The 24730-nt window shown below is 44.7% G+C and overlaps 1 protein-coding gene across 1 annotated transcript; it reads right to left on the bottom strand.

The window, feature by feature from the left end:
• Window positions 1-1678: 1678 nt before the first annotated feature.
• On the bottom strand, window positions 1679-16197 carry RCN1 (reticulocalbin 1). The gene is made up of 6 exons (XM_004369750.1): window positions 15818-16197; window positions 9361-9554; window positions 8148-8326; window positions 6366-6426; window positions 3149-3348; window positions 1679-2080 (listed from the first exon to the last, which is right to left on the bottom strand). Exons 1-6 carry the CDS (start codon window positions 16069-16071, stop codon window positions 1973-1975), a joined length of 996 nt encoding a protein of 331 aa, XP_004369807.1. The 5' UTR covers window positions 16072-16197; the 3' UTR covers window positions 1679-1972.
• Window positions 16198-24730: the final 8533 nt, after the last annotated feature.

Raw genomic sequence — 24730 nt, 5'->3', positions numbered from 1 at the left:
TGGAATAGGGACTGCTTTAAATAGTGGAGTCTAGAGATAATATTTAAGTTACCTGGCTTCTGAGGATGTGGAGAGATTGATGTTCTGAGTCCAAGGGGACAGCAACTACAAAGGGTCCAACCTAGGAATGGACTCAGTGTCATGGATTAAATTGTTTCCCAAAAATGTATGCTGAGGTCTTAGCCCTTATACCTGTAAATATGACCCTGTTTGGAAACAGAGGTTATCTTTTGTTATGTCAATGAAATAATACCAGAGTAGGGTGGGTCCTAAACCTAATCGTATCTGAACTGAATGGTATCTTATAAAAAGAACAGAATAGGTACAGAAGCACATACACAGGCAGAAGACACCATGTGAAGACGGACACCCAGGGCAAATGCATCTACAAAATGCCAAGGGTTATTGGCTGCTACTAGAAGCTGAAATAGAGAGGGCCGTCCCCCTAGAGCCAGTCCCTGAATCTGGACTTCTAGCCTCCTGAACTGTGGGAAAATAAACTTGTTTGTTAAAGCACCCGCTTGTGGGATTTTTGTTTTTTCTTTTGCAGCAGCAGCAGCAGCACTAGCAAACTAAGATAGTATGTTTGAGGATCAGAAAGCAAGTCAGTGGAGTTGGAGTATGGGAGGTAAGAGAGAACAGGCAGGAGATAGTGTTGACAAGGCAGGTTGGGACCAGATCCTGTAGGGGCTGGTAGGCCCTGGTGAGAAGTCTGGACTGTCTTCCGCCTGAAACCTGTCTCAAAAAGATCTTACAGTTAAAATAACCTGCTGATTCCCTAACTAGCACAGAGAAGGAAAGAAGTACATATATATTTATTCAGTTAAAATGGGTTTATTGAACAGTTTAGTAACTGGTCTTTAAAAGCAAAACCTTTATTATCTTACTCATGTAATCCCATCCTCATGTTTAATTCTATAGGAATAATCATGCCACAAATAGTATATGAGAAGTCAAACACCACAGCACACAGAAAATGCTCAGTGGGATCCTTTATTTCATTCACCTCCTACTTAAAAGGTGGAATTTCTACCAGTCATTGGCTTGGAACATCACCTTGTCCTTATTCCACAATGTAAGCTGTCCTGGGCGCAGGTCTGAGGGTTGTAGATTCCCCAAGACCAGGATGGGCCATGTTCCAGCACTCCACAAGCCTTCCATTCCCCGACTGCCCCAAAGTCTCATTCCAATAGGTGACCAAAGACCAGATCTCCAGCTCCCTCACTGATATGTCAAGAAAATTTTCTCAAGTATAAAGTGTTTACCATTTTCCTATGGTTCTTCAAATGTCTGACATTCATCTTTTCTCTACCTCTAAAATTCATTTCTTTTTCACATTATCTTTCTTGATTGCTTCTCATTGTAAAAAACAAAAAACAAAAAACAAAGAAGTGGGTTCATTGTGCACATTAGCAGGTCCCTATGGGAAAATGCACAGAAGTTTTATATGCCATTTATAGTAACAGCTCAGAGTACAAACTCAAAAATGGAAGAATCTGAAATACCAGACTTGCTGTGAAATAAACCTACCTAGAAAACCAGAATTTTCTCTCACAAACTATTTAACAGCGGCAAATGTAGAAAACATTGTCAATTAAAATACGTTATCAGTCATTCCATATAATGTCCCACCCACCCACCCAAGCTTCTGAATAATGGGCTTTTTCAAGTTCTAGTTCCTTATAGTTTAAACTTAATGGAAATAAACTGAAGAAGTCATATTTCAGCAATGTATCCCCATGGAGAACTGCAATTTACCAAGATTTTAATGTATTTTGAGAGAAATCTTAAACTGAAAGAATAGTGATGACTATTTTCCAGTAAATATTGAGAGAAAAACAATTTTTACCCCGATCTGAGGTAATAATATTGTTTTTTTGGAGACACAACTGGTGTAAATTAGACAATCGCAGCAACCATTCAAGACAGTGAGAAAGCCTACAACAGTCTGCCATGCTACGATGAGTGTGTATCAAAGTTCATCATGATTTTTTGTGAGATCTTCCCCATAATTGGTAGCTTGGCTTCCAACAAACATGTTCCAGTTCTCCAATATCTCCTCTTTCGTTAGCTTCTCATCCTGTAGGAGAGAGGGAAGAGGTCTGTAATAGAACCTCTTGTAACTATGAGTAATAGTTCAGCATGAAGTTCATGTTATTTCACTGATTTGCAACATTTTAAGCACTACATTTAACAACAAAGAAACTGCTAGGTACAGCCCTCTTCTACCATTATGTGCCCTTCAAAACCCCAAACTAGAACAGCCTCCTGTTATAAAAGATGTGCTAAAATGCATCAGTTCAGTCCTTGAATAATTCAGAAGTACGATCCATTTATGTCTAAAAGTAGCGCTGGCATTCCCAAAACATGACCAGAGAATTACACTTCCCTTTTATGGCCTAACTGGATAACTTGACTGTCTATCCTGAGAATTTGGAGTGGTGATCAAAGTAGGAAGAGGCAGGACTTCTTTCTAAATCTTATAATTTTTTTGATGTTTATCAATAAATATTGAAGAGCTAGGCATCTTTCCAGAAGAATCTGAAACATTTGGTGTTGTTAGTTGCCATTGAGTCAACTCTGATTCATGGCAACTCCATGTGGGCAGAGTAGAACTGCTACACAGAGTTTTCAAGGCTGTGACCTATTGGAAGCAAATCCAGGCCTGGACTTACTCGGAAATAAGCCTGCCTAGAAAACACATCCAACACAGTGTGAGCTTGCCCAAGGATATGTGGGCTTTAATGCAGTGGGCTTCCACATGCCTAATATATCACAGGTGTTTGATAAATATCCACTGGCTGAACCAATGGATGAATAAGCTCATACTAGGGCAACACAAGGTATACTTCTTAAATCCACATCCTTGCCCACATCAAACAAAGTTACTGGTTCTGCAATCCTAGGATGTGTGACTTAATGTAAGTCTTGCGGCTCATAGCGGACTATCAGGGAAGGTCTGGGCCTAATGAGCTCACTGTGGGTTATCATTGGGTCAAGTTTACAGGTTTCTTCTATAAAGCAAGAATGAGGAAAGTCAATAAGGACAGGGTCAGGCAGGCCAATGCTATCAGCAAAGAAGCAAACAAAACTAATCTTATGTAAACTGCCTCCCTTCAACCAACGATTCCAGAAGAATGCCAAATACCTTGTTTTTGTCCGACTCATACACCAAGTGCCTGGCCTCGGCCTGCGCATGGTCATAATCTTGAGGGAGGATCCAATGGCGAATCTCATCTTTGTCCAACTTGCCGTCCTTATTCAGATCTCGGAATTCATTAAACTGCTCCCGTTCTGACAAAACCCAGTCTGGCTCTGGGCTATTGTCCTCATGGGAAAACATATCAGCTGGAAGGGAAGGTTATTCTCTGGTTACAAAGACAAGTGGGAAGGTAAAAGGCAGAGAAAACTTGACCCCTTGGGGTTTTGGAAGGGTGGCAACCAGTCAAGAGACCTAACCTAAACAGGTAGTGGAATAATGCCATGATTTATCCACTATGAAGGCCTCTTGGTAGAATAGGAAGAACTGAGCGTAGGAGCCGGCAGATGAATCCTCTCTTGACTTTGTTCAGCAGTTGTGATTAAGTTACATAGGTCAGTAACTAAGCCTTAAGTTTCCTCATCTATAAAATGGAGATAATAATTTATCAATCCCAGGGTTACTATAAAAATCATATGGGACACTTACCGTGAAACCTTTCTAAAACCAAATGGCACTGTGTAGGTTAAAGCCAATAATAACCAACACTGACCACTTTCTGTGGTACAGAGACTGTACAAGGTGCTTTACGGTAATTTTTCATATGCTTTTCACAACATCCCTATGGAGTAGGTGCTGTTATTATTCCCACTTTATGGATAAAAACACTGAGGCATAGACTTACCCAAGGACCCACAGCTAATATGAGCTCTAGCCTGCATAAGAACATGGGCACTCTGCTTCCATCCCATAGTCTTAACCACTGTGCTTATTACTACTGTTGCTTATACCATTTCCAGAATGGCAGAGAAAGGAAAAAGGCGGCAATGTTTATCCTTTGTTTGCTTCTTCAAGAGAGATACCCTGTGGGCAGTTTCTCTTTAATGGAAGCACAGCTGAAAATGTCTGGTGGCAGAGGAAGTAGGGAGTAAATGAAGGAGAAAGAGGCAAGACCCTTGATTCAGCCAGCAGGTATACCCACACCTGAGATTTGCAGTGTTTTGCACTTTGAGAAAGAGTGTTACATATATAGCTACTTCAACCCTCATCTGATCCTTCAAGCATAGGTGTTATTATCTCCATTTTACAGATGAACACACTGAGGCTTAGAAAGGTTATCTGACTCTTCCAGGATCGCACAGCTAGTAGGCAAAGAAGCGAGGACTCCTAATTCCTATGCCCTCCCCACTACACCACACTACTTCCAGTATTCCATCCGTCCCCACCTGAGAAGGCACCTGCATAAATGAAAACTCACTTGCTAGACAAGTCGATACATTAGCTCTCTCTGACTATAACCTGCTCAGAATTAGACTGTCAAGCGCCATGCCCCCACCTCTTCCTTTGTCCAGTGTCAGCAATGGAATGCTGCTTTCTGGCAAAGCCACACAAAGAGTTGTGCCCTTGACTTTGCATCGTTTCAATGCAGAGTTCAGGAGGGCCGCGAAGAGCACAGTTTTAATCAAAAGTGCTTCACTGTTTCTTTCAGTCAGTCAGCTTTTTCTGTTGGTCTTCATCCCGTCACCACTGTCAAGGTGAGACATCCGAGGCTCTGAACGCTTCCCTCTCACATGTACCAGGCGACAGGAAGGCTCTCGCCGCTTGCACTGACAAGGGAGCTGTCAGTATTTGTTATTCTACAAAGGTAGTGCCACCAAGAGCACTTTAATTACTGTAGAGAGTTACCTGTCTGTTATCACAGGCAGACAGGGAACAGCGTTGGGGTCTTAGGATCAAACATAATTTCTAATGATTAGAAGAAACTTGGCTCTTCATTACTAAAGGCCCTTGTTTTTGTGTACGGGTGGCAAGATAATACAATCACAGAACCAGACATGGATTGGGAGCTTGGGCTCTGGTTTTACATTTAAAAGTAAGTAATTGTCTCTGTTAAATGTGTACAAAAATTATGTATATCCCATCTCTCTTTCTAGGTTAACACCCAAATCATTTTTTCAGCTTTTACTGTGGTGCTGGCAAAGAATATTGAATATACCGTGGACTGCCAGAAGAACAAACAAATTAGTCTTAGAAGAAATACAACCAGAATGCTCTTTAGAAGCAAGGATGGTGAGGCCAATCTCTAGAAAAGGACATCATGTTTGGTGAAGTAGAGGGTCAGTGAAGGCAAGGGAGACCCTGAATGAGATGGATTGACTCAGTCACCAAAACAATGGTCTCAAATATACCAGTCATGAATGATGGCGCAGCACTGGGCAATGTTTCAATCTGTTTTACATAAGGGTGCCATGGGTCACAGTCAACTCGACAGCAACTAACAACAAGAACAACTTTATGGAGACTTAGGAAAAGAAGAGCTGTTGTGAGAAGGCAGCCTGCAGTTGGAGCCATGTGGCAAAGCACTGAAGTAGCAGCTGATGAAGATCAAATGGAAATTTCCTTGTTGCCTGCTCTAGGCCTTTATGCTTGGAGGGCTACTGAGCTGCTGGGGAGGGCCAGAATCAGGAACGGTAAGTTCCAACGAAAGTGTGTTAATTTGAGTCTCATTCCGCCAGTGCTTACATCCTTGAAAACATAATTCCTTAATGTTGCTTAAATGGAGACCTTCAGGACAAAATGCCAGGCACAGTACTCCCAACCAAAGGATCCAAAAACCTGAGTTACAAATGGCTGTATTACTGTGCACTTTGCAAAAGGATTTACCTCTCTAAGAAGGAATTCCTTTCTGCAGAGAGCTCCACTGGGGCGTATAAACAGTTCCCTTGATCACAGCTGCATCTATTCAGAGCTTCCAGGCACTGCTGACCCACATTCTTTTTAGAGTCTTTCCCCTGAGACTGTCTGCTCCCCCTGAGACTGTCTGCTCTAGCGTTACTGTAAACTTACAGGATCTCCAATCCCATTTTACAAAGGCACAACTGGGCAAGATGATGAAAGGCACCTATCAGAGCCCTGGGGCCACTGTTGGCTAACCTAGTGGTAGGGCCAGGCTTTTCATCTCTTCTCCACTGAGGTCTAATAGTGCCTCCCTGATACTGCACCACTAGGGCTGGCATGACAAATCAGGCTGGAAGGCTCTCCCCACTGGGAGACCACAGGAGTGAGACCTATGGACTTGCAGCTGTTGCTAAAAGAGACATCTGGGGGAAAGTAGCCAGACACGTGGGTGGAGGTATGCTGCCCGGTTGGACAGACCAGGACTCACCAATATACTCATCCTGATCCACGAACCCATCCCCATTCTTGTCGATGTCCTCCAGAGTTTCCTAGGAAGGAAAGGAGAAAACACAATGCAAGAAGGCCATGTGCCCTGAGGGAATCTGAGAATTCTAACTACTGTCTTCCTTTTACGGCTGAAAGCTGGATGATTTCTGGTTTGTCTCTTTATCTTCCTGGGCATTTGTTATCTGTAAAAAATAGGCAGTGGTTTTGGTGACTAGTCCTCCACCCCGCAACTTTAACAACAGAACTCTCTCTTTAAATGAAAATGTACTCATAAGCCCAGAGTTGCTCTGGTCATATCGGAAAGCCCTGCCAGGCCAACCATCTCCACCGTCCAGCCAAAACAACCCCTGGGGAACCTGCCGAGGAACTCAGCTTGAGAACCACTAGATGAGATGATCACAAAAAATCCAGTCCAGTGCTAACATGCTAGGACTATGAACACTGAGTTGGTGTCAGAAAATTATGAAACAGTGGACGATTACAAAATGAAAGTTCATCTGACTTTTGAAGGTATGATGCTCTCTATTTAGTACATTTGACTTCTTAATTAGGTTTTTTGCTAGAGTCAGTAATTAAATGAGTTTACTGTCCATTGTCACAGGAACTCAAAGGCATTCTGGGTCAACCCAAGAGCAGTGGCTGATTCAGAAGGCACCTAATCTACTTGTGGATAATACCCCATCGTCATCCTCCTCTACCAAAGTAGCTACCACTACATGGATGTTGGGTGGTAAGCAGAACTTACTCCTGGAGCCACTCCCCAGTCCCTGGGGTCATGTTGGTCATGAGCATGAAGGATGAGGCAAGAGTAGACCCATCCACCAACCAGACAACTGAAATAGTCCAGAGCTGACAACAAACAAAGCTTTAGCCAGCTGTTTCCAGCACTGAAGCAGTTGGAACTGGCTTGGGGTATCTGCCTAGGAAGCAAGCAATGGCACTGATTTTACTGTTGTGGAAAACGAAGACATTTGGGACCCAACAAGACAGTATGGAAAACAACTGCACTCAGAGGGCCTTTGAAGCAGTGCCATCTCTCAAAGCCTAGAGTTTGATCCATTATTCACCCTCCAAAGACCCAGCCTGAAGGGCAGCATCCTTTCCAGCTATAGTTTTTGTTTTAAGCTTCCATATGGTTTTAACAATCCAGTGCATTCCATTTCAGTCTTTTTCTAGTTCTCTTAAAACTAAAAAATGGAGGAGAGACTAGCTAGTTGCTCACTAAACCCCTATGCTCTTCCCATGCACATATCCAAACCATATTTCCCACCCTCCTCATATCTAGGTGGGGCCAGTGGAATGTAAATGGAATGGATATCTCATCTCCTGGCCAGAATAGTTAGGACAGACTGCACCTTCTTCTTATTCCCTCTCTTTCCTTTTGTCAGATGGTTGTTGCCAGGATGACCTTGAAGCCACAAGATGGCAAAGCACGTGACGTAAGTAGCCTGGGTACCTGAATTAGCACTGAGAGGAGAACTGCCCAAGAGATCCACCTGACTGGGAACATCTGCATTGAACTATGAATAAGCAAAAAATAAGCTTTTATTGTGTTAGATGGTTAAGACTGGGGACTATCTGTTACAGTAGCTAGCCTGCCCCGACCAATTTACTGGATAAACAGGTATGCCAATGCATTCTATTTCAGAGCCCTCCAATTCTCCTCAGGCTGAAAAACATCCTTTCTTCGAAAGAAGGAACAAGATTTTGGTGCGGCTTTCTTCCCGGCCCTGTCCCAACCCAGGCTCTTCATCTATCTTACCAAAACCACAATTTCCTTCATGTGCTCAAACTCCTCAGGATGCAGAAAGGCTGTGAACTCCTCTCGAGTGGCTGTCTGGTCACCATCGAGGTCTGCGGCCTTGAACCTTCTCTCATCACGTGGCAGCATCTTCTTGAAGGTGTGATGATCTGAACTATCCTGAAACTCTGCAGGGTTTCCTGCAGGATGCAAACAAGTTTAAATTGCTGCCAAGGAAGGCATTTCCTTCCAAATTATGCATCCTTCACGCCCATGTGGTAGACACGGGACAAAAGGCCCTGACATACTGAGTTCTTTGAAACATTTTATTTCAGAATGCCTCAGTATCTGTCCCCTCATGCCATCCCATAATCCAGGCCCTAGTGGCTTATTAGGGACATTAGAGCAAGTGGTTAAGTGCACAGGCTTTAGACAATGCTAATGCCATGCTTCTCTTTCCAAAATTCTGCTCTCATCATGTCATTCCTTGATCCGGAACATACAGAGGCTCCCTAGTACCCACAGCCCTTGTCTAAATGCCTCTGCCTGGCTTTCAAGATCTCGCTTAGCCCAGCCGTATGTGTGGTGTATGCGTGTTTGGTTCTCCTCAGGCCTGTCTCCTCGCCATCTCTACCATGTACCTAGCAGGTCTGTATTCTGCGCCTCTTTGCCCCACACCCTCCCATCATCTCCTAATCTGGTTTGGCTTATATCCAAACTCTGCCCATTACTGAGTGTACTGCTGCGCCTCTGCCCTGCCAACAGCCCGCCTTTCCTACTTGTCTCTTTCTTTCCAAACATAAATCCGTTTTTCAAGGCCCAGCTCCCAAACCGCCCTCTACTAGGAAGCCTTCTCTGACTGCTCCAGCCCCCTCAATTCCTGCTATCTGAAACTATGCAGCATTTTGAAATTGTATCACAAAGTGTTTCCTTTCTGCTTTGTTCTCTGTGTGTGCCTCTGAGACCATAAGCTCAAGAAGGGCAGTGATCAAGTCTAAGGCATCTTTTATTAGTCCCTTGACTGCCCCCACTCCCAACCCACCACCTAGGACTTCACTCAGAAGCAAACAGTACATTCTCAGTGAGCAGAGGAGGATGTTACACAAGCAGGTTCTATTTAGGAGGTTGTGACATCTCCCCGAAGGGAGTGGCTATGATGAGAAAGTAGAGCGTCTTCTGCAAGAAGCTTGTTACCCGGCCCCAGCTGTGTAATCACTCCTGCAGCACCACCTACCTAGGTAGTAACCATACGTGGCTTGTTTGTATTCTTCCCAGGAAATTTTATGGTCTTTGTCCCGATCGTAATCCTTCCAGACTTTAGCTACATTATCATAGATGTATCTTTTCTGCACCCGTTTGATCCAGGTTTTCAGCTCCTCCGTGGTGACAAAGCCATCCCCATCATTGTCTATTCGATCAACAATCTTCCTATAGTTTAAAAATAAACACAAGGCTATTATCAAGGCTGTGTGACCCTGGTCCGGCAAAAGATCAAACACCTGCAGAATCTAAAATGCACAAACAATTAAAATGGAATCAATTACCTAATGGCACTAGAAAACATCTTAAAGTTTATCATTTCCAAGGATGATATGCCTTCCCCACAACCCGTGCTTCTACAGCACACACTGCTGATGCCCCCCGCCCCCACCCTGATAAACCTGAATGGGGCCTCAAAATCCTTCTCAACACAGTGCTCTGGGGATGGACACTACCTGTTGATTACAGCTGATATATACAGTGAAACCTATTAGCCTTCCCTGATGTAGTCTAATTCCTTCATTTCAGTCTAGTGGAAACTGAGGCCCAGAGAAATTAAGATTGCTTTTCCAAGATTGCACAGCTGGTATTTAGTACAACCTGGGTGAGAACCCGTATGCTGGCTCAATGTCCAATGCAAAAAAAGCCACTGCTATGCAAGCAGTCCCCGGGGTTATGAATGAGATCTGTTCCTAACTGTCTTTAAGTCAAATCTGTACGTAAGTTGGAACAGGTGCATATGGTTCTTATTTAGCCTTACTTTAGAGCAAGAAAAAGCTCAAAGCCTTTTCAATGATTTAAAAGCTGCACATACAGCAAATGAAGGTGATTTAGATGAAGAATTTATTGCGAGTAAGGTTGGTTCAATTGTTTCAAAGGAAGGGCAAATTTACATAACATTAAAGGGCAAGTACCAGTTACCCTTAAGTCTTAAGTTAGTAACCCAGGGACACCTGTATAAACCAAAAGATACATGAGTTCTTTACTTGTTTGTTTTTAAAATACCACCACCTTGGACTCAAAAGACTTGAATCTTAAAGATCTGATCTTGTTGGAGAGAGTATACAATGTGGGGGATGACATCATGGAACCTACCAAATTTTTACGTAAATAACGTGCACATTCTACCTTTTTTTGCCAGCCGCACCCTCCCCCTGCAAGGTATTTTGTAAGCATCTGCTGTTTAAAAAAAAAAAAAAAGTTAGCATAGCGCACTTATGAAAATATATCATGGGGAGGGTGCGGTTGGCAAAAAAAACTGCATTAATTTGCATAAAAAATGTGTATTCAAGTATTCAAGAAATCCCACCAGCTGAGCAGCTGCAGGAGCCCCAACCCCCTGCTCTTAGGGTAGAGACCCCTCTGTCCACTGTTGTCTCTTGCTCCACAGCTGGCCAAGCTTCCAGCACCTTCCCACCGGGGTACACAGAGCTGACCCACAGCCCAATTCAGAGCAAACTGCAGGCTAGGAACTCATCATTCCCCATCTCTAGACCAAAGGGTCCCAAGCTAGGGACATCATCCCTCTACAGAACTTTATAGACAACCACAAGCTACTTCCAAGATTTAAAAAAGTTTCACCCGAGCAGTCCATTTACCTGTGATGAAGCTATACATGCTAATTATGGCATTGTTTGTTTGCTTTGTGCTGGAATTCTGTTAACTCAGTGGTAAACTTTCTTACCGTGAATGAAGTTCTGATTGACAGGTAATCTTTGACTAATTAAAAATGAGAATCAAATTCATTACCACTGAATAAATACAAACTAATGAACAAAATCACCTTTTACTGTGGTTTTTTTTTTTGGCGGGTGGGGGGACCCAGGGGTGGAGTAAATAATCAAATACCTCCTGGGTGGTAAATAGATTGGGAACCACTGCCCCCATTTTCTGCCTCCTTCAGTCTTCTCATCTCCTACCTGAACCTGGGGAGCCCAGACTCCTTCTTTTCAGGACGGTGTAAATGTTGCCAACAGCTTTACAGTGTACCTTCATATACCGTGTTAACAGGTCTCAAGACTAAAAGATTAAACCTTGAGCACTTCAGGCTTCTCTCCAGGAAATCACAGCCAGATAATGCAGGATTTTTTAACAGTGTGCAGTACTGTGCCCACCTACTATGTGCCTCCACCTCTCATCTGCCAATTTGTCATTCTGTGTGTTGCTGTGATGATGGAAGTGATGCCACTGGTATTTCAAATACCAGCAGAGTCACCCCGGGTGGACAGGTTTCAGTGGAGCTTCCAAACTAAAAGACTAGGAAGAAAGGCCTGGCAATCTACTTCTGAAATTAGCCAATGAAAACCTTATGGATCACAACAGAACACTGTCCAATTTGCTTGCTTTGGACATGTTATCAGGAGGGATCAATCGCTGGAGAAGGACACTGTGTTTGGAGGGAGACCCTCTGTGAGACGGACTGGCACAGTGGCTGCACGATGGACTCGAACATGCCAGGGATGCTGAGGATGATGCAGGACTGGGCAACGTTTTGTTCTGTTGTACATGGGGTCCCCATGAGTCAGAGTCGCCTCGACAGCAGGCATCTGTCTATCATCTATCTATGTATCTATGTATCTTTTGATATATCTATATATCTATCTACATATCTATGTATCTACCCACCTATCATCCATCATGTGCCAAGCACTGCTCAAATCCTGAGGAGGCAGTGGTGAACATGCCCGCTGGTTAGCCAAAGCCAACTGAGGAACAGATTATCAGACGAACAAAGACATAGCAACATCAGACTATACATGCACAGCCCTCATTGTGGAAAGGACAGCATCTAATCTGTTTTAAACATGCAGGACATAGCTCAGCCTGACATATAGTGCCAAAAAAACCCCAAACCCATTGCTGTTGAGCCGATTCCGACTCATAGCAACCCTACAGGACAGAGTAGAACTACTCCATGGGGCTTCCAAGGAATGCCTAATGGATTCGAACTGCCAACCTTTTGGTTAGCAGCTGTAGCTCTTAACCACTGTACCACCAGGGCTAAATTTTTGTTGGCAGGATAAATAAATCTTAACCGCTCTCTTTAAAAATCTGAGGAGTGTGTGTCACAAAAAAAAAGACCAGACTTACTGGCCTGACAGAGACTGGAGAAACCTTGCGAGTATGGCCCCCGGACACCCTTCTAGCTCGGTAATGAAGTCACTCCCGAGGTTCACCTTTCAGCCAAAGATTAGACAAGCAAGCCCATAAAGCAAAATGAGACTAAAGGGGCACAACAGCCCAGGGACAAGGACTAGAAGGCAGGAGTGGACAGGAAAGCTGGTAGGTAATAGGGAACCCAAGGTCGAGAAGAGAGAGTATTGACATGTCACGGGGTTGTTAACCAATATCATAAAACAATATGTGTACTAACTGTTGAATGAGAAACTAGTTTGTTATGTAAACCTTCATTTAAAGTACAAAAAAAAAAAAAGATTAAAAAAAATGCTAACCATCAAAAAAAAAAAAAAATCTCAGGAGTGAGATATTGGGAAAGGCAGCTATGAGGTAGATACAGCCAAACACTATAATTAGAACACCTTGATTCTAGTCCTGGCTCTGGTCCCTATTATCTGTGTGATCTCAGTGGCACAAGTAGTTAAGTCCTTGCTAAGGACGATAATCTTGATTGGGGGTGGGTGGAAAATTCAACAAACACCCAGCAGGTAAGAGAAATAGGCAAAGCCTCTGACAATTGGGAGATCCCCTGCCTCAGCTGCCAAACAAGGCTGCCCCATTCCAGACAATGACTGCCACACGGGAATAAAGGCCCATAGGTATGAAGAGAAACCAGAAATTGGGATCTGTATGTGAAATCACCCAAATTTTAAATGGTAGCAAGTCACAGCTATTTTTTCTAGGATTCTGTGTGGCACGTTTGTGGCATATGAGACCTATGGGTCCCTGCTCTGCAACCTTCTGGCATACTGTATCCAGGGGCCTTAGAGCTGTCACGTTTTCAGAATATATGGCCAGGTATTGGTGACAAAGTTATCCAATCTGGCCTTCTGGCATACTGTATCCAGGGGCCTTGGAGCTGTCACATTTTCAGAATATATGGTCAGGTATTGGTGACAAAGTTATCCAATCCGGCCACGCTCCTCCCTTCCAAGTCTAGACCTGGAGGAAACGGTTACAGTAGGAGATGTAGACAGAGACGCGGCTTCTTATGCCCAGCCATGTCCGAAACCAGACCCATCATCCCTGCACCACCACCCCCCCTTCCAGATTTGCCTTACAGGTGAGCATGCATCCACTACCCATCCGGTGTCTAATGCCAGAGACCCAGATGTCACCCTCAACTCGTCCCTGCCAAATCTCCCCCACGATGAGTCAAGAGCAAGATCCGCCAGTTCTACCTCTCACTTGTCTCTGAACTCATCCTCTCCTCCCCATCCGAACTGGCCAGGGCCTCATCGCCTCTCTCCTGCGGCTCATCTCCCAACCGTGCCTTAGGCCCTTTCTCTGCCCTACTGCCAGTCTGACTTTCCTAACGGGTTTTCAGAATTAAATGACATTTTAACCGCGTATAGGATAATACTTAATCTCTTTCTCACTAAGTTCCTTCCTGCTCGGTCCTTGGTTCCCCCTTCACTCCCACCCTGCTCCTTTACTGTCCCAACAACTGTCATCCCCCAGAACAGGTTTCATAAACCTTTATAATCAAGTTGTTCCCTCTTTGGAAATGCCTTCCCCTACTTGTACACCTGGCAACTTCTGAGTCATCCTTCAAGCTCTGATCAGGTGTCACACCCCTCCCCCCAAACTGCCATCCCTCTCTTTACCCTAAAGCTAAGGGCTCCTTCTCCCTGATGTGCTCACTGTACTTTTCACATGTCACCATTACAGCAATCATGTACAGTGTCGGTCGTGTATCTGTCTCCGCATTTGACTATGTAAATAAACACTTTGAGGCCTAGAGAATGGGGTGCATCTTTGTCCCTGCCAGGGTGGTACCTGGCACACAGTAGCCTTTCAAATGCCTGTTGCATGAATAAATGAAAGACACTAAGGTGCTCATAAAAGGATCAAACCCGGACAAGCCCCATCAGCACTTGCTCTCACCACTAGGCCTATCGATCGTAAGGAAAGCATTAAACTTGAAGTGTAGGAATGCACACCAGAGTTCCCGAATCCAAATTCTGAAAACTCTGCCCCTCCTCCTCTCCAGTGACAATGCCGCAAATGGCTGCCACTCAGGGCCCCAGAATAAATCAGTCTCCAAGTGCCACAAAGCAATACAATAGACTGAACTCATCAATGGTCCCCATTGTTAAGTCCCGAACAAGAAGAGAAAGTACTTCTCTGTAAAATAAAAGGTGATTGTTTGGAGGTGACTTTGAAGTTCAAAGATCTTTTTATCATGAGCAGGCAGATAGTGCACCTACACAACAGATAAAATTTAGCCTCACATCCTAATCTTTGGTAGCCCCCATCAGTACAGGGATGACCGTGTTCTTTTTCTTGTATTAGGACAGGATGACCCTCCACCTGCAAGAACAGGCTTCTGAGAGGCCTGGTGCCCAGTAGGCAGGACTGCTGGGGACCCTCCCCTGCTTGGCCTCTGACTGGGGCCAGACTGGCTGCTCATCTCTCTAGAGAAGGGTTTCCAGATACATTTGCACAGTGCCTGCATGTCTCACCCGGGAACCTTGGCAGGGTGCCCAGAAACACCAAAATTTTGTTTCCCTGGTTTGCTTCACGACCTTCAACAGTGAAATCACAAGCCACCCTCTAGCTTTCTGTCCCCAGCACCACTTGCCAGAGAACTAAGTCCCTCTGTAGATAACCGCTGGGGACAGAAACTAGGGGACCGGTTTCCATCGCTACCCCCCAACCCCTACCCCCAACTGCTCTTCCCTTCCTAACAACCAGAGTTTTATATTCCTACACCAGATTTACAGAACGAAAAAGGCAAGCGCACTCTGGCCCCGGCCCGGAGACACAGCCGGGAATCAAGCCTCTCCCTGCCTGCCCCCTTCATCTTCTATCCATTTATGTTCATCCTTGAGATCTTCTAGCAGTATTTCAAGCTCCTCTCTCAGGGAACAGGGGAAAACGAGAGCAACTGCAAGGGCGGGGAAGAACTCATGTCACAAAAACGCCACTCTGGACAAACTCTTCTTTTGTATACTCTATCCCCTCCCCCTCTGATGCAACCATGGGGAGGGGGCGGGCCCTCGCCACCCTAGCTCCCGCTACTGCTGCCACGGTCTCGCCACCCTGGCCGGCGATCTCCACGCAGCGGTCCCGGGGACCGCAGGCAACTGTGCCCGCGCCCGGCCGCCAAGCCCGGCGGGCTCCGCTCCGCCCTCGGACCCAGGCGCCCGATTTCGCTTTCGCTTTGCCTCGAGCGTCCCGCGTGGCTCCTGCTCAGGTGGCCCCGCGGGCACCTGCGCCGCCCCAGAGAGCGGCCCGGGCCGCAGCCTCACCCCAGCCTCTCCTGGCTTTCGTTCGGAGTGAGCTGATCGAAGGTCTTGGAATCGTCCTTGCCCAGGAAGGCCTCGTGGTCGTACTGGAAGCTCTGGTTGTCCTCGGGCGGCCGCTCGCCCAGCTCCGAGTCGGGCCGCACCACGCGCTCCTTGCGCACCGTGGGCTTGGCACGCAGGGCCCGGGGCGCCAGCGCCAGCGCCAGCAGCAGCCCCAGGGCGAACCCCAAGCGGCGACTGCGGGTGCCGCGCGCCATCGTCCAGAGGAGAGGGCGGCCCGGAGAGAAGCGCGGGGCGAACGGCGACAGCGGCGGCTCGGGAATGGGGGCTCGGAGCGCGGCGGCGGCGGGGCTGCAGCCGGCGCGGGGGAGGGGATGGTCCAACCCCTCGGCCAGGGCCCGCCCCGTGCCAGAGCGGAGGGGTGCACCCCGGACCCGGGCAGGGAAGCTTCGGGCTGCCCCTGCTCACGCGCCCATTGGCCCACCCGGCTGCGGGAGGAGGCCGGGCCGCAGAGCCACGTCGCCAGCAGGGGTGGTGGGCGCGGGGCTCGGGTTTCGACTCGGGCCCCTCCCCGCGATCTCTTCGCGAGGGGCGGGCCGCGGCAAACTGGGCTGGCGACTGGAGGGCTCAAGGGAAGACGAGGAAGAAGTTCTTTCTCAAGCAACAGATGTTCATGATGAAATTCCCTCTCTATTCTTCCAGTTCCGGCGAACTGAACGGAAAGGAAGGCGGTGGTGCCCCGCCTCAATTTCCAAGTGGCAGCCCAAATCTCAGCCCCGGCCGCACCCCCAATATATGCTCTTAAACCAGATTCAACCCACTTACCAAAACTTGGAGTCTGGTTACAAACACAAAAGACTGGAAGGAGACTAGAGTGGGCGAGGTTCCCTAGAAACGGAGGTCGCAAACTCAAATGTCGAGAAAGGCCAAGCGGGTATCTTCAATATGACAGACAATAGGCAAGTTAAGGGCAACGGCCCACCCCAGAGGGCATATCTAAAGGGACCAGCCCCTGTGCGCTGGAGCCTACCGTTGTCAAGAGGAATGCAGGCCCCGAGCTGGCAGATAACTCCCGTTCCCCAAAAGAAATCAGGATTCCAGATTTTTATGTTTTGATTTCTAAATAGTGGCAACTCATGTTACAAGAGCAGTTTATGAATCAAGTAAATCTTGTTTGTACATTGAATCTGGAGTAATGCTACCATTATACAGAAGCTCTGTCTTATAGAAGTTTTTGCAATGATGAAAATGTTCTATAGCTGCACTGTCCAATAGGATAACCACTAGCTACAGGTGGCTGTTGAGCACTTGACATAGTTTGTTGTTGTTGTTAGGTGCTGTGGAGTGGGTTCCGACTCATAGCAACCCTATGTACAACGGAATGAAACACTGCCAATCCTGCATCGTCTTCGCAATTGCTCCATTTGAGCCCATTGTTAACAGCCACAGTGGGAATCCATCTCGTTGAGGATCTCCCTGTCTTTCGCTGACCCTCCACACTACCAAGCACGATATCCTTCTGCTATTTCTTCTCATTTTTAGTTGTGCCACATCAGTAAATGAAGGCCCTGAAAGCTTTACTCCATTTACTTCATTAAAGTCGACTTCTACTTTGAGGAGGCAGCTCTTCCCCAGTCATATTTTGAGTGCCTTCCAACCTGAGGGGCTCATCTTCCACCACAGTATCACACTGCTCCGCAGCTATTCATAAGGTTTTCACTGGCCAGTTTTTTCGGAAATAGACCGCCAAGTCCTTCTTCCTGGTCTGAGTTAGTCTGGAAGCTCGGCTAAAACCTGTCCACTATGGGTAGCCCTGCTGGTACTTGAAATACCAGTGACATAGCTTCCAGCATCACAGCAACATGAAAGCCACCACAGTACCACAGACTGACAGACGTGTGGTGGACTTGACATATAGCTAGTGTAACTGAGGCACTAGAAATTTAATTTTATTTAATCTAAATTTAAACTTAAATAGCCACATATGACTAGTGTCTACTCTACTGGACAGTGCAAATCTAGAGCAATGATTTTTTGGGAGTCAATTCCTTTTGTTACTCATTGAAAGCCATGGACCCTCTTACATAAAAATGCACATATATTTACCAGCATGGATGTTTGATTAAAGTGTCAGAGGATTCATCGATCTTCTGAAACCCTGCCTGTGAGCCCCAGGTTAAGAATTCCTAGAAAACAACACATAATACAGGGAAAGTCAGCACAGCTAGACTAAACCAAGAGCTAAGAAGTTTCCTGAACACAGCCAAACACTTTGAGGAATAGAGTAGAAGAGGCAGGGGTCTGGGGACCATAGTTTCAGGGAACATCTAGGTCAATTGGCATAACAAAGTTTATTAAGAAAATGTTCTGCATCCCACTTTGGAGAGTGGCATCTGGGGTCTTACAAGCTTATGAGTGGCCACCTAAGAGGTGTCAATTGGTCCCAACCCACCTGCAGCAAAGGAGAATGAAGAACACCAAAGACACAAGGAAAATATTAGCCCAAGAAAGAAAAGGGCCACATCAGCCTGAGACCAGAAGAACTAGATGGTGCCCGGCTACCACCAATGACTGCCCTGACAGGGAACATAACAGAGGGTCCCTGATGGAGCAGGAGAAAAGTGTGGTGCAGAACTCAAATTCACATAAAAAGACCAAACTTAATGGTCTGACTGAGACTAGAGGAATCCCAGAAGATATGGCCCCTGGGCTCTCTGTTAACCCAGAACTAAAATCATTCCCGAGGCCAACTCTTCAGACAAAGATTAGACTGGACTATAAAACATAAAATAATACTCATGAAGAGTGTGCTTCTTAGTTCAAGTAGATACACAAGACTAAATGAGCAGCTCCTGTCCAGAGGCAGGATGAGAAGTCAGAAGGGGGCAGGGGGAAGAATTCCTAGAAAATTAAAACTATGGTTGAAGAGAGGAGCCAGCCCCCACTGCTCTGGACAGCTGTAGTCCCAGAACTTACACTCCATCTTGCTTTGCCTCGGCATCCCCAATAGTCTGTTAAAGGTCACTAGGCTATTTTTCTTGCCCTTGTGATACGGATGGCAGGACACTGAACAATAGCATTGATGTAAGTACCTTTCTTATGAAGACCTCTTTCGATTAATTAGCAAATAATTATTATGTGCCCACGATAGCCTAACTGGGCTGGGTGCTAAGGGTACAATGGGAAATAGGACCATGATGGTCTCTGCAGAGCTATAGTGTATGAGAACAGATTCTTCACTCATTCATCAAACCGAGCCCCTATTAAATATCAGGGGTGTGCTGGGTGTTGGTTTACCAAGCGTCTACTAATCACAAATCAGCATGACAAGTGCTCAGGGAGGAAGGCTTTCAGTACTACAGGAACACATCAGAGGGGCAGGCTGTAGACTTGGGGATCAGGGAGGGTTTTCTGAAGGAAGGTACATCTAAACTGAGACTGAACATCAACAAGATAAACCGAACAGTAAGGGATGTGGCTGTGTGAGAGTAGGCAGAGAACTCACTATTAAAATCCAAGTGCCCTGAGGTAAGTGACTTTGTATTTTCTGTGCTCATCAGGCAAACAGGATGTGAATTGTTGAGTGAAGAGGTAGAAGGGGGAGTAAGGGGGGCATAGGAAGAAAAAGATCAGGGCTATAAAAAAGGAAGAGGATTAGAAAGGGAAAAGGTAAGAGGGTAGGGACTGAAGAGTGTCTTTGCTAACTTCACAACTTTTTTCATGGGCAGGTCTGGGTCCCTGAGATTGATCCAGAGTCTTAGGAATGAGGACAGCACATTCTTTGACCCTGTTCTAGTTGACTTCCTGCCAGACGGTTAGATTGTTCCAGAGGCAGGCTTGGCTCCTGTGGAAATTACCAGTGAATTCCAGCACTGCTGTGAATCCGGAAGTGTTTACCTAATTTCCCCTGGGCTTGCCTACACTCTCTTCCTTTATATTTTCAGCCCCCGTTCCCCTCCCCCATACTTTTGTATCATGGTGATGATGCAAAATTATTAAGATATTGCACTGTGTAATTGTTTTCTTTCTTTTTTATTTTTCCCTACAGGCATGCATGGGGAGACTGGCTACGTACACTGTCGTCTCTTAGGTTAACCTCCATTTTTGATGAGGCGAAGCAACAGAAGTGAAAGATGTAAAATTTACCAGAGGATTGAACCAATAGAAAGGAAATGAAAGTTTCAAATAGGTGTGTTTATCAGGGAACGTCTGGCTGCAAGTAACATCAACCACAGCAAAAATTCAACTAGATGTTACTTAAGCAATAAGAAAATGTTACCACCTCATGTGTCAAGAAGTCTCGAGTTATTGGTGAAGGGTAAGACAGTACACAATACTGGGGAAGCCAGCACAAGTTGTACAAGGAAAGGTCATGGAAGGTCCATAGACACACCCAAACTCCCTGAGGGACCGAATTGCTGGGCGGAGGGCTGTGCAGACCATGTCTCAGGAACATCTAGCTCAATTGGCATAACACAGTTTATAAAGAAAATAGCACTCCTTGGTGAGTAGTGTCTGGGTGCAGTCATCTAAGGTACTCCACTGGTCTCACCCCTTCAGGAGCAAGGGAGAATGAAGACAACAAGATAGAAGGGAAAGATTAGTCCAAAGGACTAATGGACCGCAACTACCATGGCCTCCACCAGACTGAGTCCAGTACAACTAGATGGTGCCCGGCTACCAACACTGACTGCTCTGACTGGGATCACAACAGAGGGTCCTGGAAAGAGCTGGAGAAAAATGTAGAACAAAATTCTAACTCACAAAAAAAGACCAGATTTACTGGCCTAACAGAGACTAGAGAAACCCTGAGAGTATGGCCCTCAGACACCCTTTTAGCTCAGTAATGAAGTCACTCCCGAGGTTCACCCTTCAGCCGAAGATTAGATAGCCCCATAAAACAAAACGAGACTAATAGGGCACAACAGTCCAGGGACAAGGACTAGAAGACAGGAGGGAACAAGAAAGCTGGTAATAGGGAACCCAAGGTTGAGAAGGGATAATGTTGAAATGTCGTGGGGTTGTTAACCATTTTCATAAATCAATATGTGTACTAACTGTTTAATGAGAAACTGTTTGTTCTGTAAACCTTCATCTAAAGTACAATAATAAATAAATAAATAAATAAATAAAGAAGTCTCAAGTTTGATCAGTTTCATGCTGGTTAATTCAGTGGCTTGATGACATCATCAAGGAACCAGGATTTTTTGGTTTCTCCTCACCTGCCCCAAGGCAGGAAACAAAGGAGTGTTTCCTCCCTGTATTAGAAAAACTTTCCCAGTAGACTTCCCTTCACATCTCATTGGCCAAAACAATGTCATGTGTCTATGCCTGATCCAGTGACAGCCAACAGAAATAAACGGGATTTCCGTAGTTGGTTCAGACCAATCAATATTCAGTCCCTGGAGGTTCCTTTGAAGCACATGGCCACCTGAAACCTGATTGTGATTAAGTTCCTTTGACAAGGAAAAACAAGTGGGATGGCTGTTTCTGCCATGAAGAATCATGATTAAGCACTTTAAGCATCTCTACCTCCTCCTTTTCCACCATTAAAAATTATACTCATTCTTCAAGGTACAATTCAAATGTCACGTTCTCCATGAAGTCTTCCCTTATACCTCCAATCAGAATTAATTGCTTCTTCCTCAGTACACCCAGAGCCTTCATATCTCATACATAACACTTTTCACAGTCTACTTTGTATTAACAAATTTGCCTTAGTCTCTCTTAATACTGAATTCCTTGAGAAAAAAGGATCACATCTGATTCATGTTCAATTTCAGAAATCCAGGAACCAGCACATTTATTGCCTGGCTCATAGTGGTTGCTCCCCATAAGGCAGAAGCGTTGTGAGGCCAGGACCATATCTGTTTGGTTCATCACTGATACCCAGCACCCACCACATTGCCTGGCTCCTAGCAGATGCCCAATAAATATTTTGAGTGAATAACAAAATAGTAATAGCTACCAACTTCTACTTCTGGTTAAAAAGAAGCTAGATTTACCCTCCCATTTGAAACAAATAAACAAATGAAAAAAAAAAATACATGAAACAACAGTTTCCAAGACACTGGAAGTCAGGTAATTAAGGAAAGTGATCCCTGAGAGATGAGAAATAATCAACGTGAGTGCTACAATTGCGCTAGTTTATTGCCTTGTGAGAATTTCCAGGCCATGATGCAGGGAGGGGAACTAAGATGGAGCCTGGCAGAATCCCTGAATTGAAAAGATGGAGTTGATTGTCCAGAGAGATGAAGTAAGCCAGTGATCATAGAACAGAGTACCAGAAGGGAGATAGCTGCACAGGGGAGAACTTCGGAGATCGGCAGAGGGCTCCCCTTTAGTATTCAGTGGACTACTGATCAGTGGCTGCATTTGAGGCCGAGGAAAGAACCATCTGAAAGTACTAGAAGGAACAATGAGTGCCAGGAACAGTGCCTGTTCCCATCAGTCAGATTGCAAAATCTCATAAATCATAGGGTACTGAGTAGAGCAGTCGGTGATGGGGAATAATTAGCACTAGACTGAGCACTGTTCTGGAACTGCCTAACAAAACATAAAAGGAAGATCCAAAAAGATCAGACTGCTCCGAAGTAACTTAACTGCATCCCACAACAAAGGTCAAGAAAACTTATAGGAATACAAAAATATCCACCACCTGACAAGGTAAAACTTACAATTTCTAACATCCAATCAAAAATGCAAAAAGGAAATAACACCTGACCCTTAATTAGGAGAATAATCAAACTGAAGCAGAACTGATACAGATGTTAGAATTAGAAGGAAAGAACATTGAAACTGTTATAAGTGTATTCCATGTGTTCAAAAACTTAAGCAGAGACACAAATCGAATGTATAGAGATAAAACAATGATAACTAAGATAAAAAAAAAAACACTGTATGGAATTAACAGCAGATTAAACAGAAAAAAGATTAATGGACTTGAAGGTATAGCAACAGAAATTATCCAAAATGAAGAACACAGAGAAAACTGAATATAAAAATATAGCATGAGAGCTATAGGACAACTTCCAGTGGCCTAATATATGGGTGGAAACTTTCGTGGCATAGTGGTTAAGAGCTACAGCTGCTAACCAAAAAAAGTCGTCAGTTCGAATCCACCAGGTGCTCCTTGGAAACTCTATGGGGGCAGTTCTACTCTGTCCTATAGGGTCACTATGAGTCAGAATCAACTCAACAGCAACGGGTTTGGTTTGATTTTCGTATACGGGTGATTAGAGTCCCTGAAGTGAGGGCTGAGAGAAGAGAAAAAATATTTGAAGAAATAATGGACAAACATTTTCACAACTTGATGAAACCTATAAATCCACAGATCCAAAGAGCCCAAAAATTCCCAAGCACAACAAAAGAATCAGTGAGCTTGAAGATATGTCAATAGAAACTTCCCAAACTGAAAAACAAGGAGAAAAAAAGAAACTGTTAAGAGAATGAAAGGACAAGCCAAAGACTGTGAGACAAAATTTGACAAAGCTTATAACTGTGGGCCTCTCTCCTAGTTTCTAGCGTCTCCTGGAAATCCTTTGCATTCTTTGCTTGTTGATGGATCCTCACCTGACAATTGTCCTCCCCCTGTGTGTGTGTCCCTTTATTCTGCTCTTTTTATAACTAAGAAGTGGTTAGGTTTAGGACCCACCCTACTCTATATGAACTCATTAGCATAACAAAAGACAACCTTATTTGCAAACAGGATCACATCCACAGGTACAGGGGCCAGGACTTCAATACATATTTTATTGGGGGGGGGACATAGTTCAATCCATAGCAGATGCAAATAAGCACATGAAAAGATGCTCAGCAAATTAAAATCACATTGAGGTACTGCTAAACACCTATTAGAGTGACTAAAATTAAAAAGACTGGCCATAACAAGTGTTGGTGAGGATATAGAGGAACTGCAACTTTCAGACACTGCTGTTGGGAATGTAAAATCGTAATACTACCTTGGAAAACAGTTTGGTAGTTTCTTAAATAGTTCGGTATACATCTACCATGTAATCAGATGTTTTACTCCTAGATATTTACCAAAGAGAAAGGAAAGCATATGTACATACAAAGACTTGTCCACAAATATTCACAGAAGCTTTATTTGTAATAGACCCAAACTAGAAACAACCTGAATCTTCATCAGTGGGTGAATGGACAGAGAAATTGTACTATATCCTTACAATGGAAGACTACTCTGCAATAAAAAGGAATTAACACACAGATCGGATGAATCTCAAATAATTACACTAAGTGAAAGAAGCCAGACAAAAAAGAGTGCATACTGTATAATTTCAGTTACATAAAACTCTAGAAAATGCAGTTATCTACAGTGACAGAAAGCAGATCAATGGTTGTCTGGTCGTGGAAGGGGGTGAGAGGGGGGTGGAGGGAAAAATTATTAAGGGAATATGAGAAAACTTTTTGTGGCTGATGAATATTTTCATTATCTTAATTATAATGATGGTTTTGTAAGTGTGTATATATGTCAAAACTCATCACATTGTACACTTTAACTATGTGCAGTTTATTGCTTGTCAATTCTATCTCAATTAAACTGTTGTTAAAAACAAACAAAAAACAACCAGCAACTCAGCATGATAGCTAAACCAATAAAGAGAATAGTGGACTGCTTCTAATGCTAACTCAGTGAATGGTTACACACTCCAAGGGTGTCATTCCAGATCTCTCCTGCTCCTACTCTATTTGCTAATTCAGTTGCATCTTCCGAAAAATCTCTACTTGCCCCTCCATTACCAACTGTGTTCATTGCTTCTCACCAGGATTACCACCCACAGCTTCTTAACTGATCTCTCTGCCAGAGAAATCTCTGAATGCCACAAAACTCTGATGACACTCCACTGCTTTAAATCCTAGAGTAATGATCCATCTCATTCAGAGTCAAATTCAGAA

The sequence above is a fragment of the Trichechus manatus genome, unplaced genomic scaffold, assembly GCF_000243295.1.
Source record: "Trichechus manatus latirostris isolate Lorelei unplaced genomic scaffold, TriManLat1.0 scaffold00006, whole genome shotgun sequence".
Classification (NCBI taxonomy): Eukaryota; Metazoa; Chordata; class Mammalia; order Sirenia; family Trichechidae; genus Trichechus; species Trichechus manatus.
Note: the sequence above shows the minus strand (reverse complement) of the source record. Positions and strands in the feature narration are given on the sequence as shown.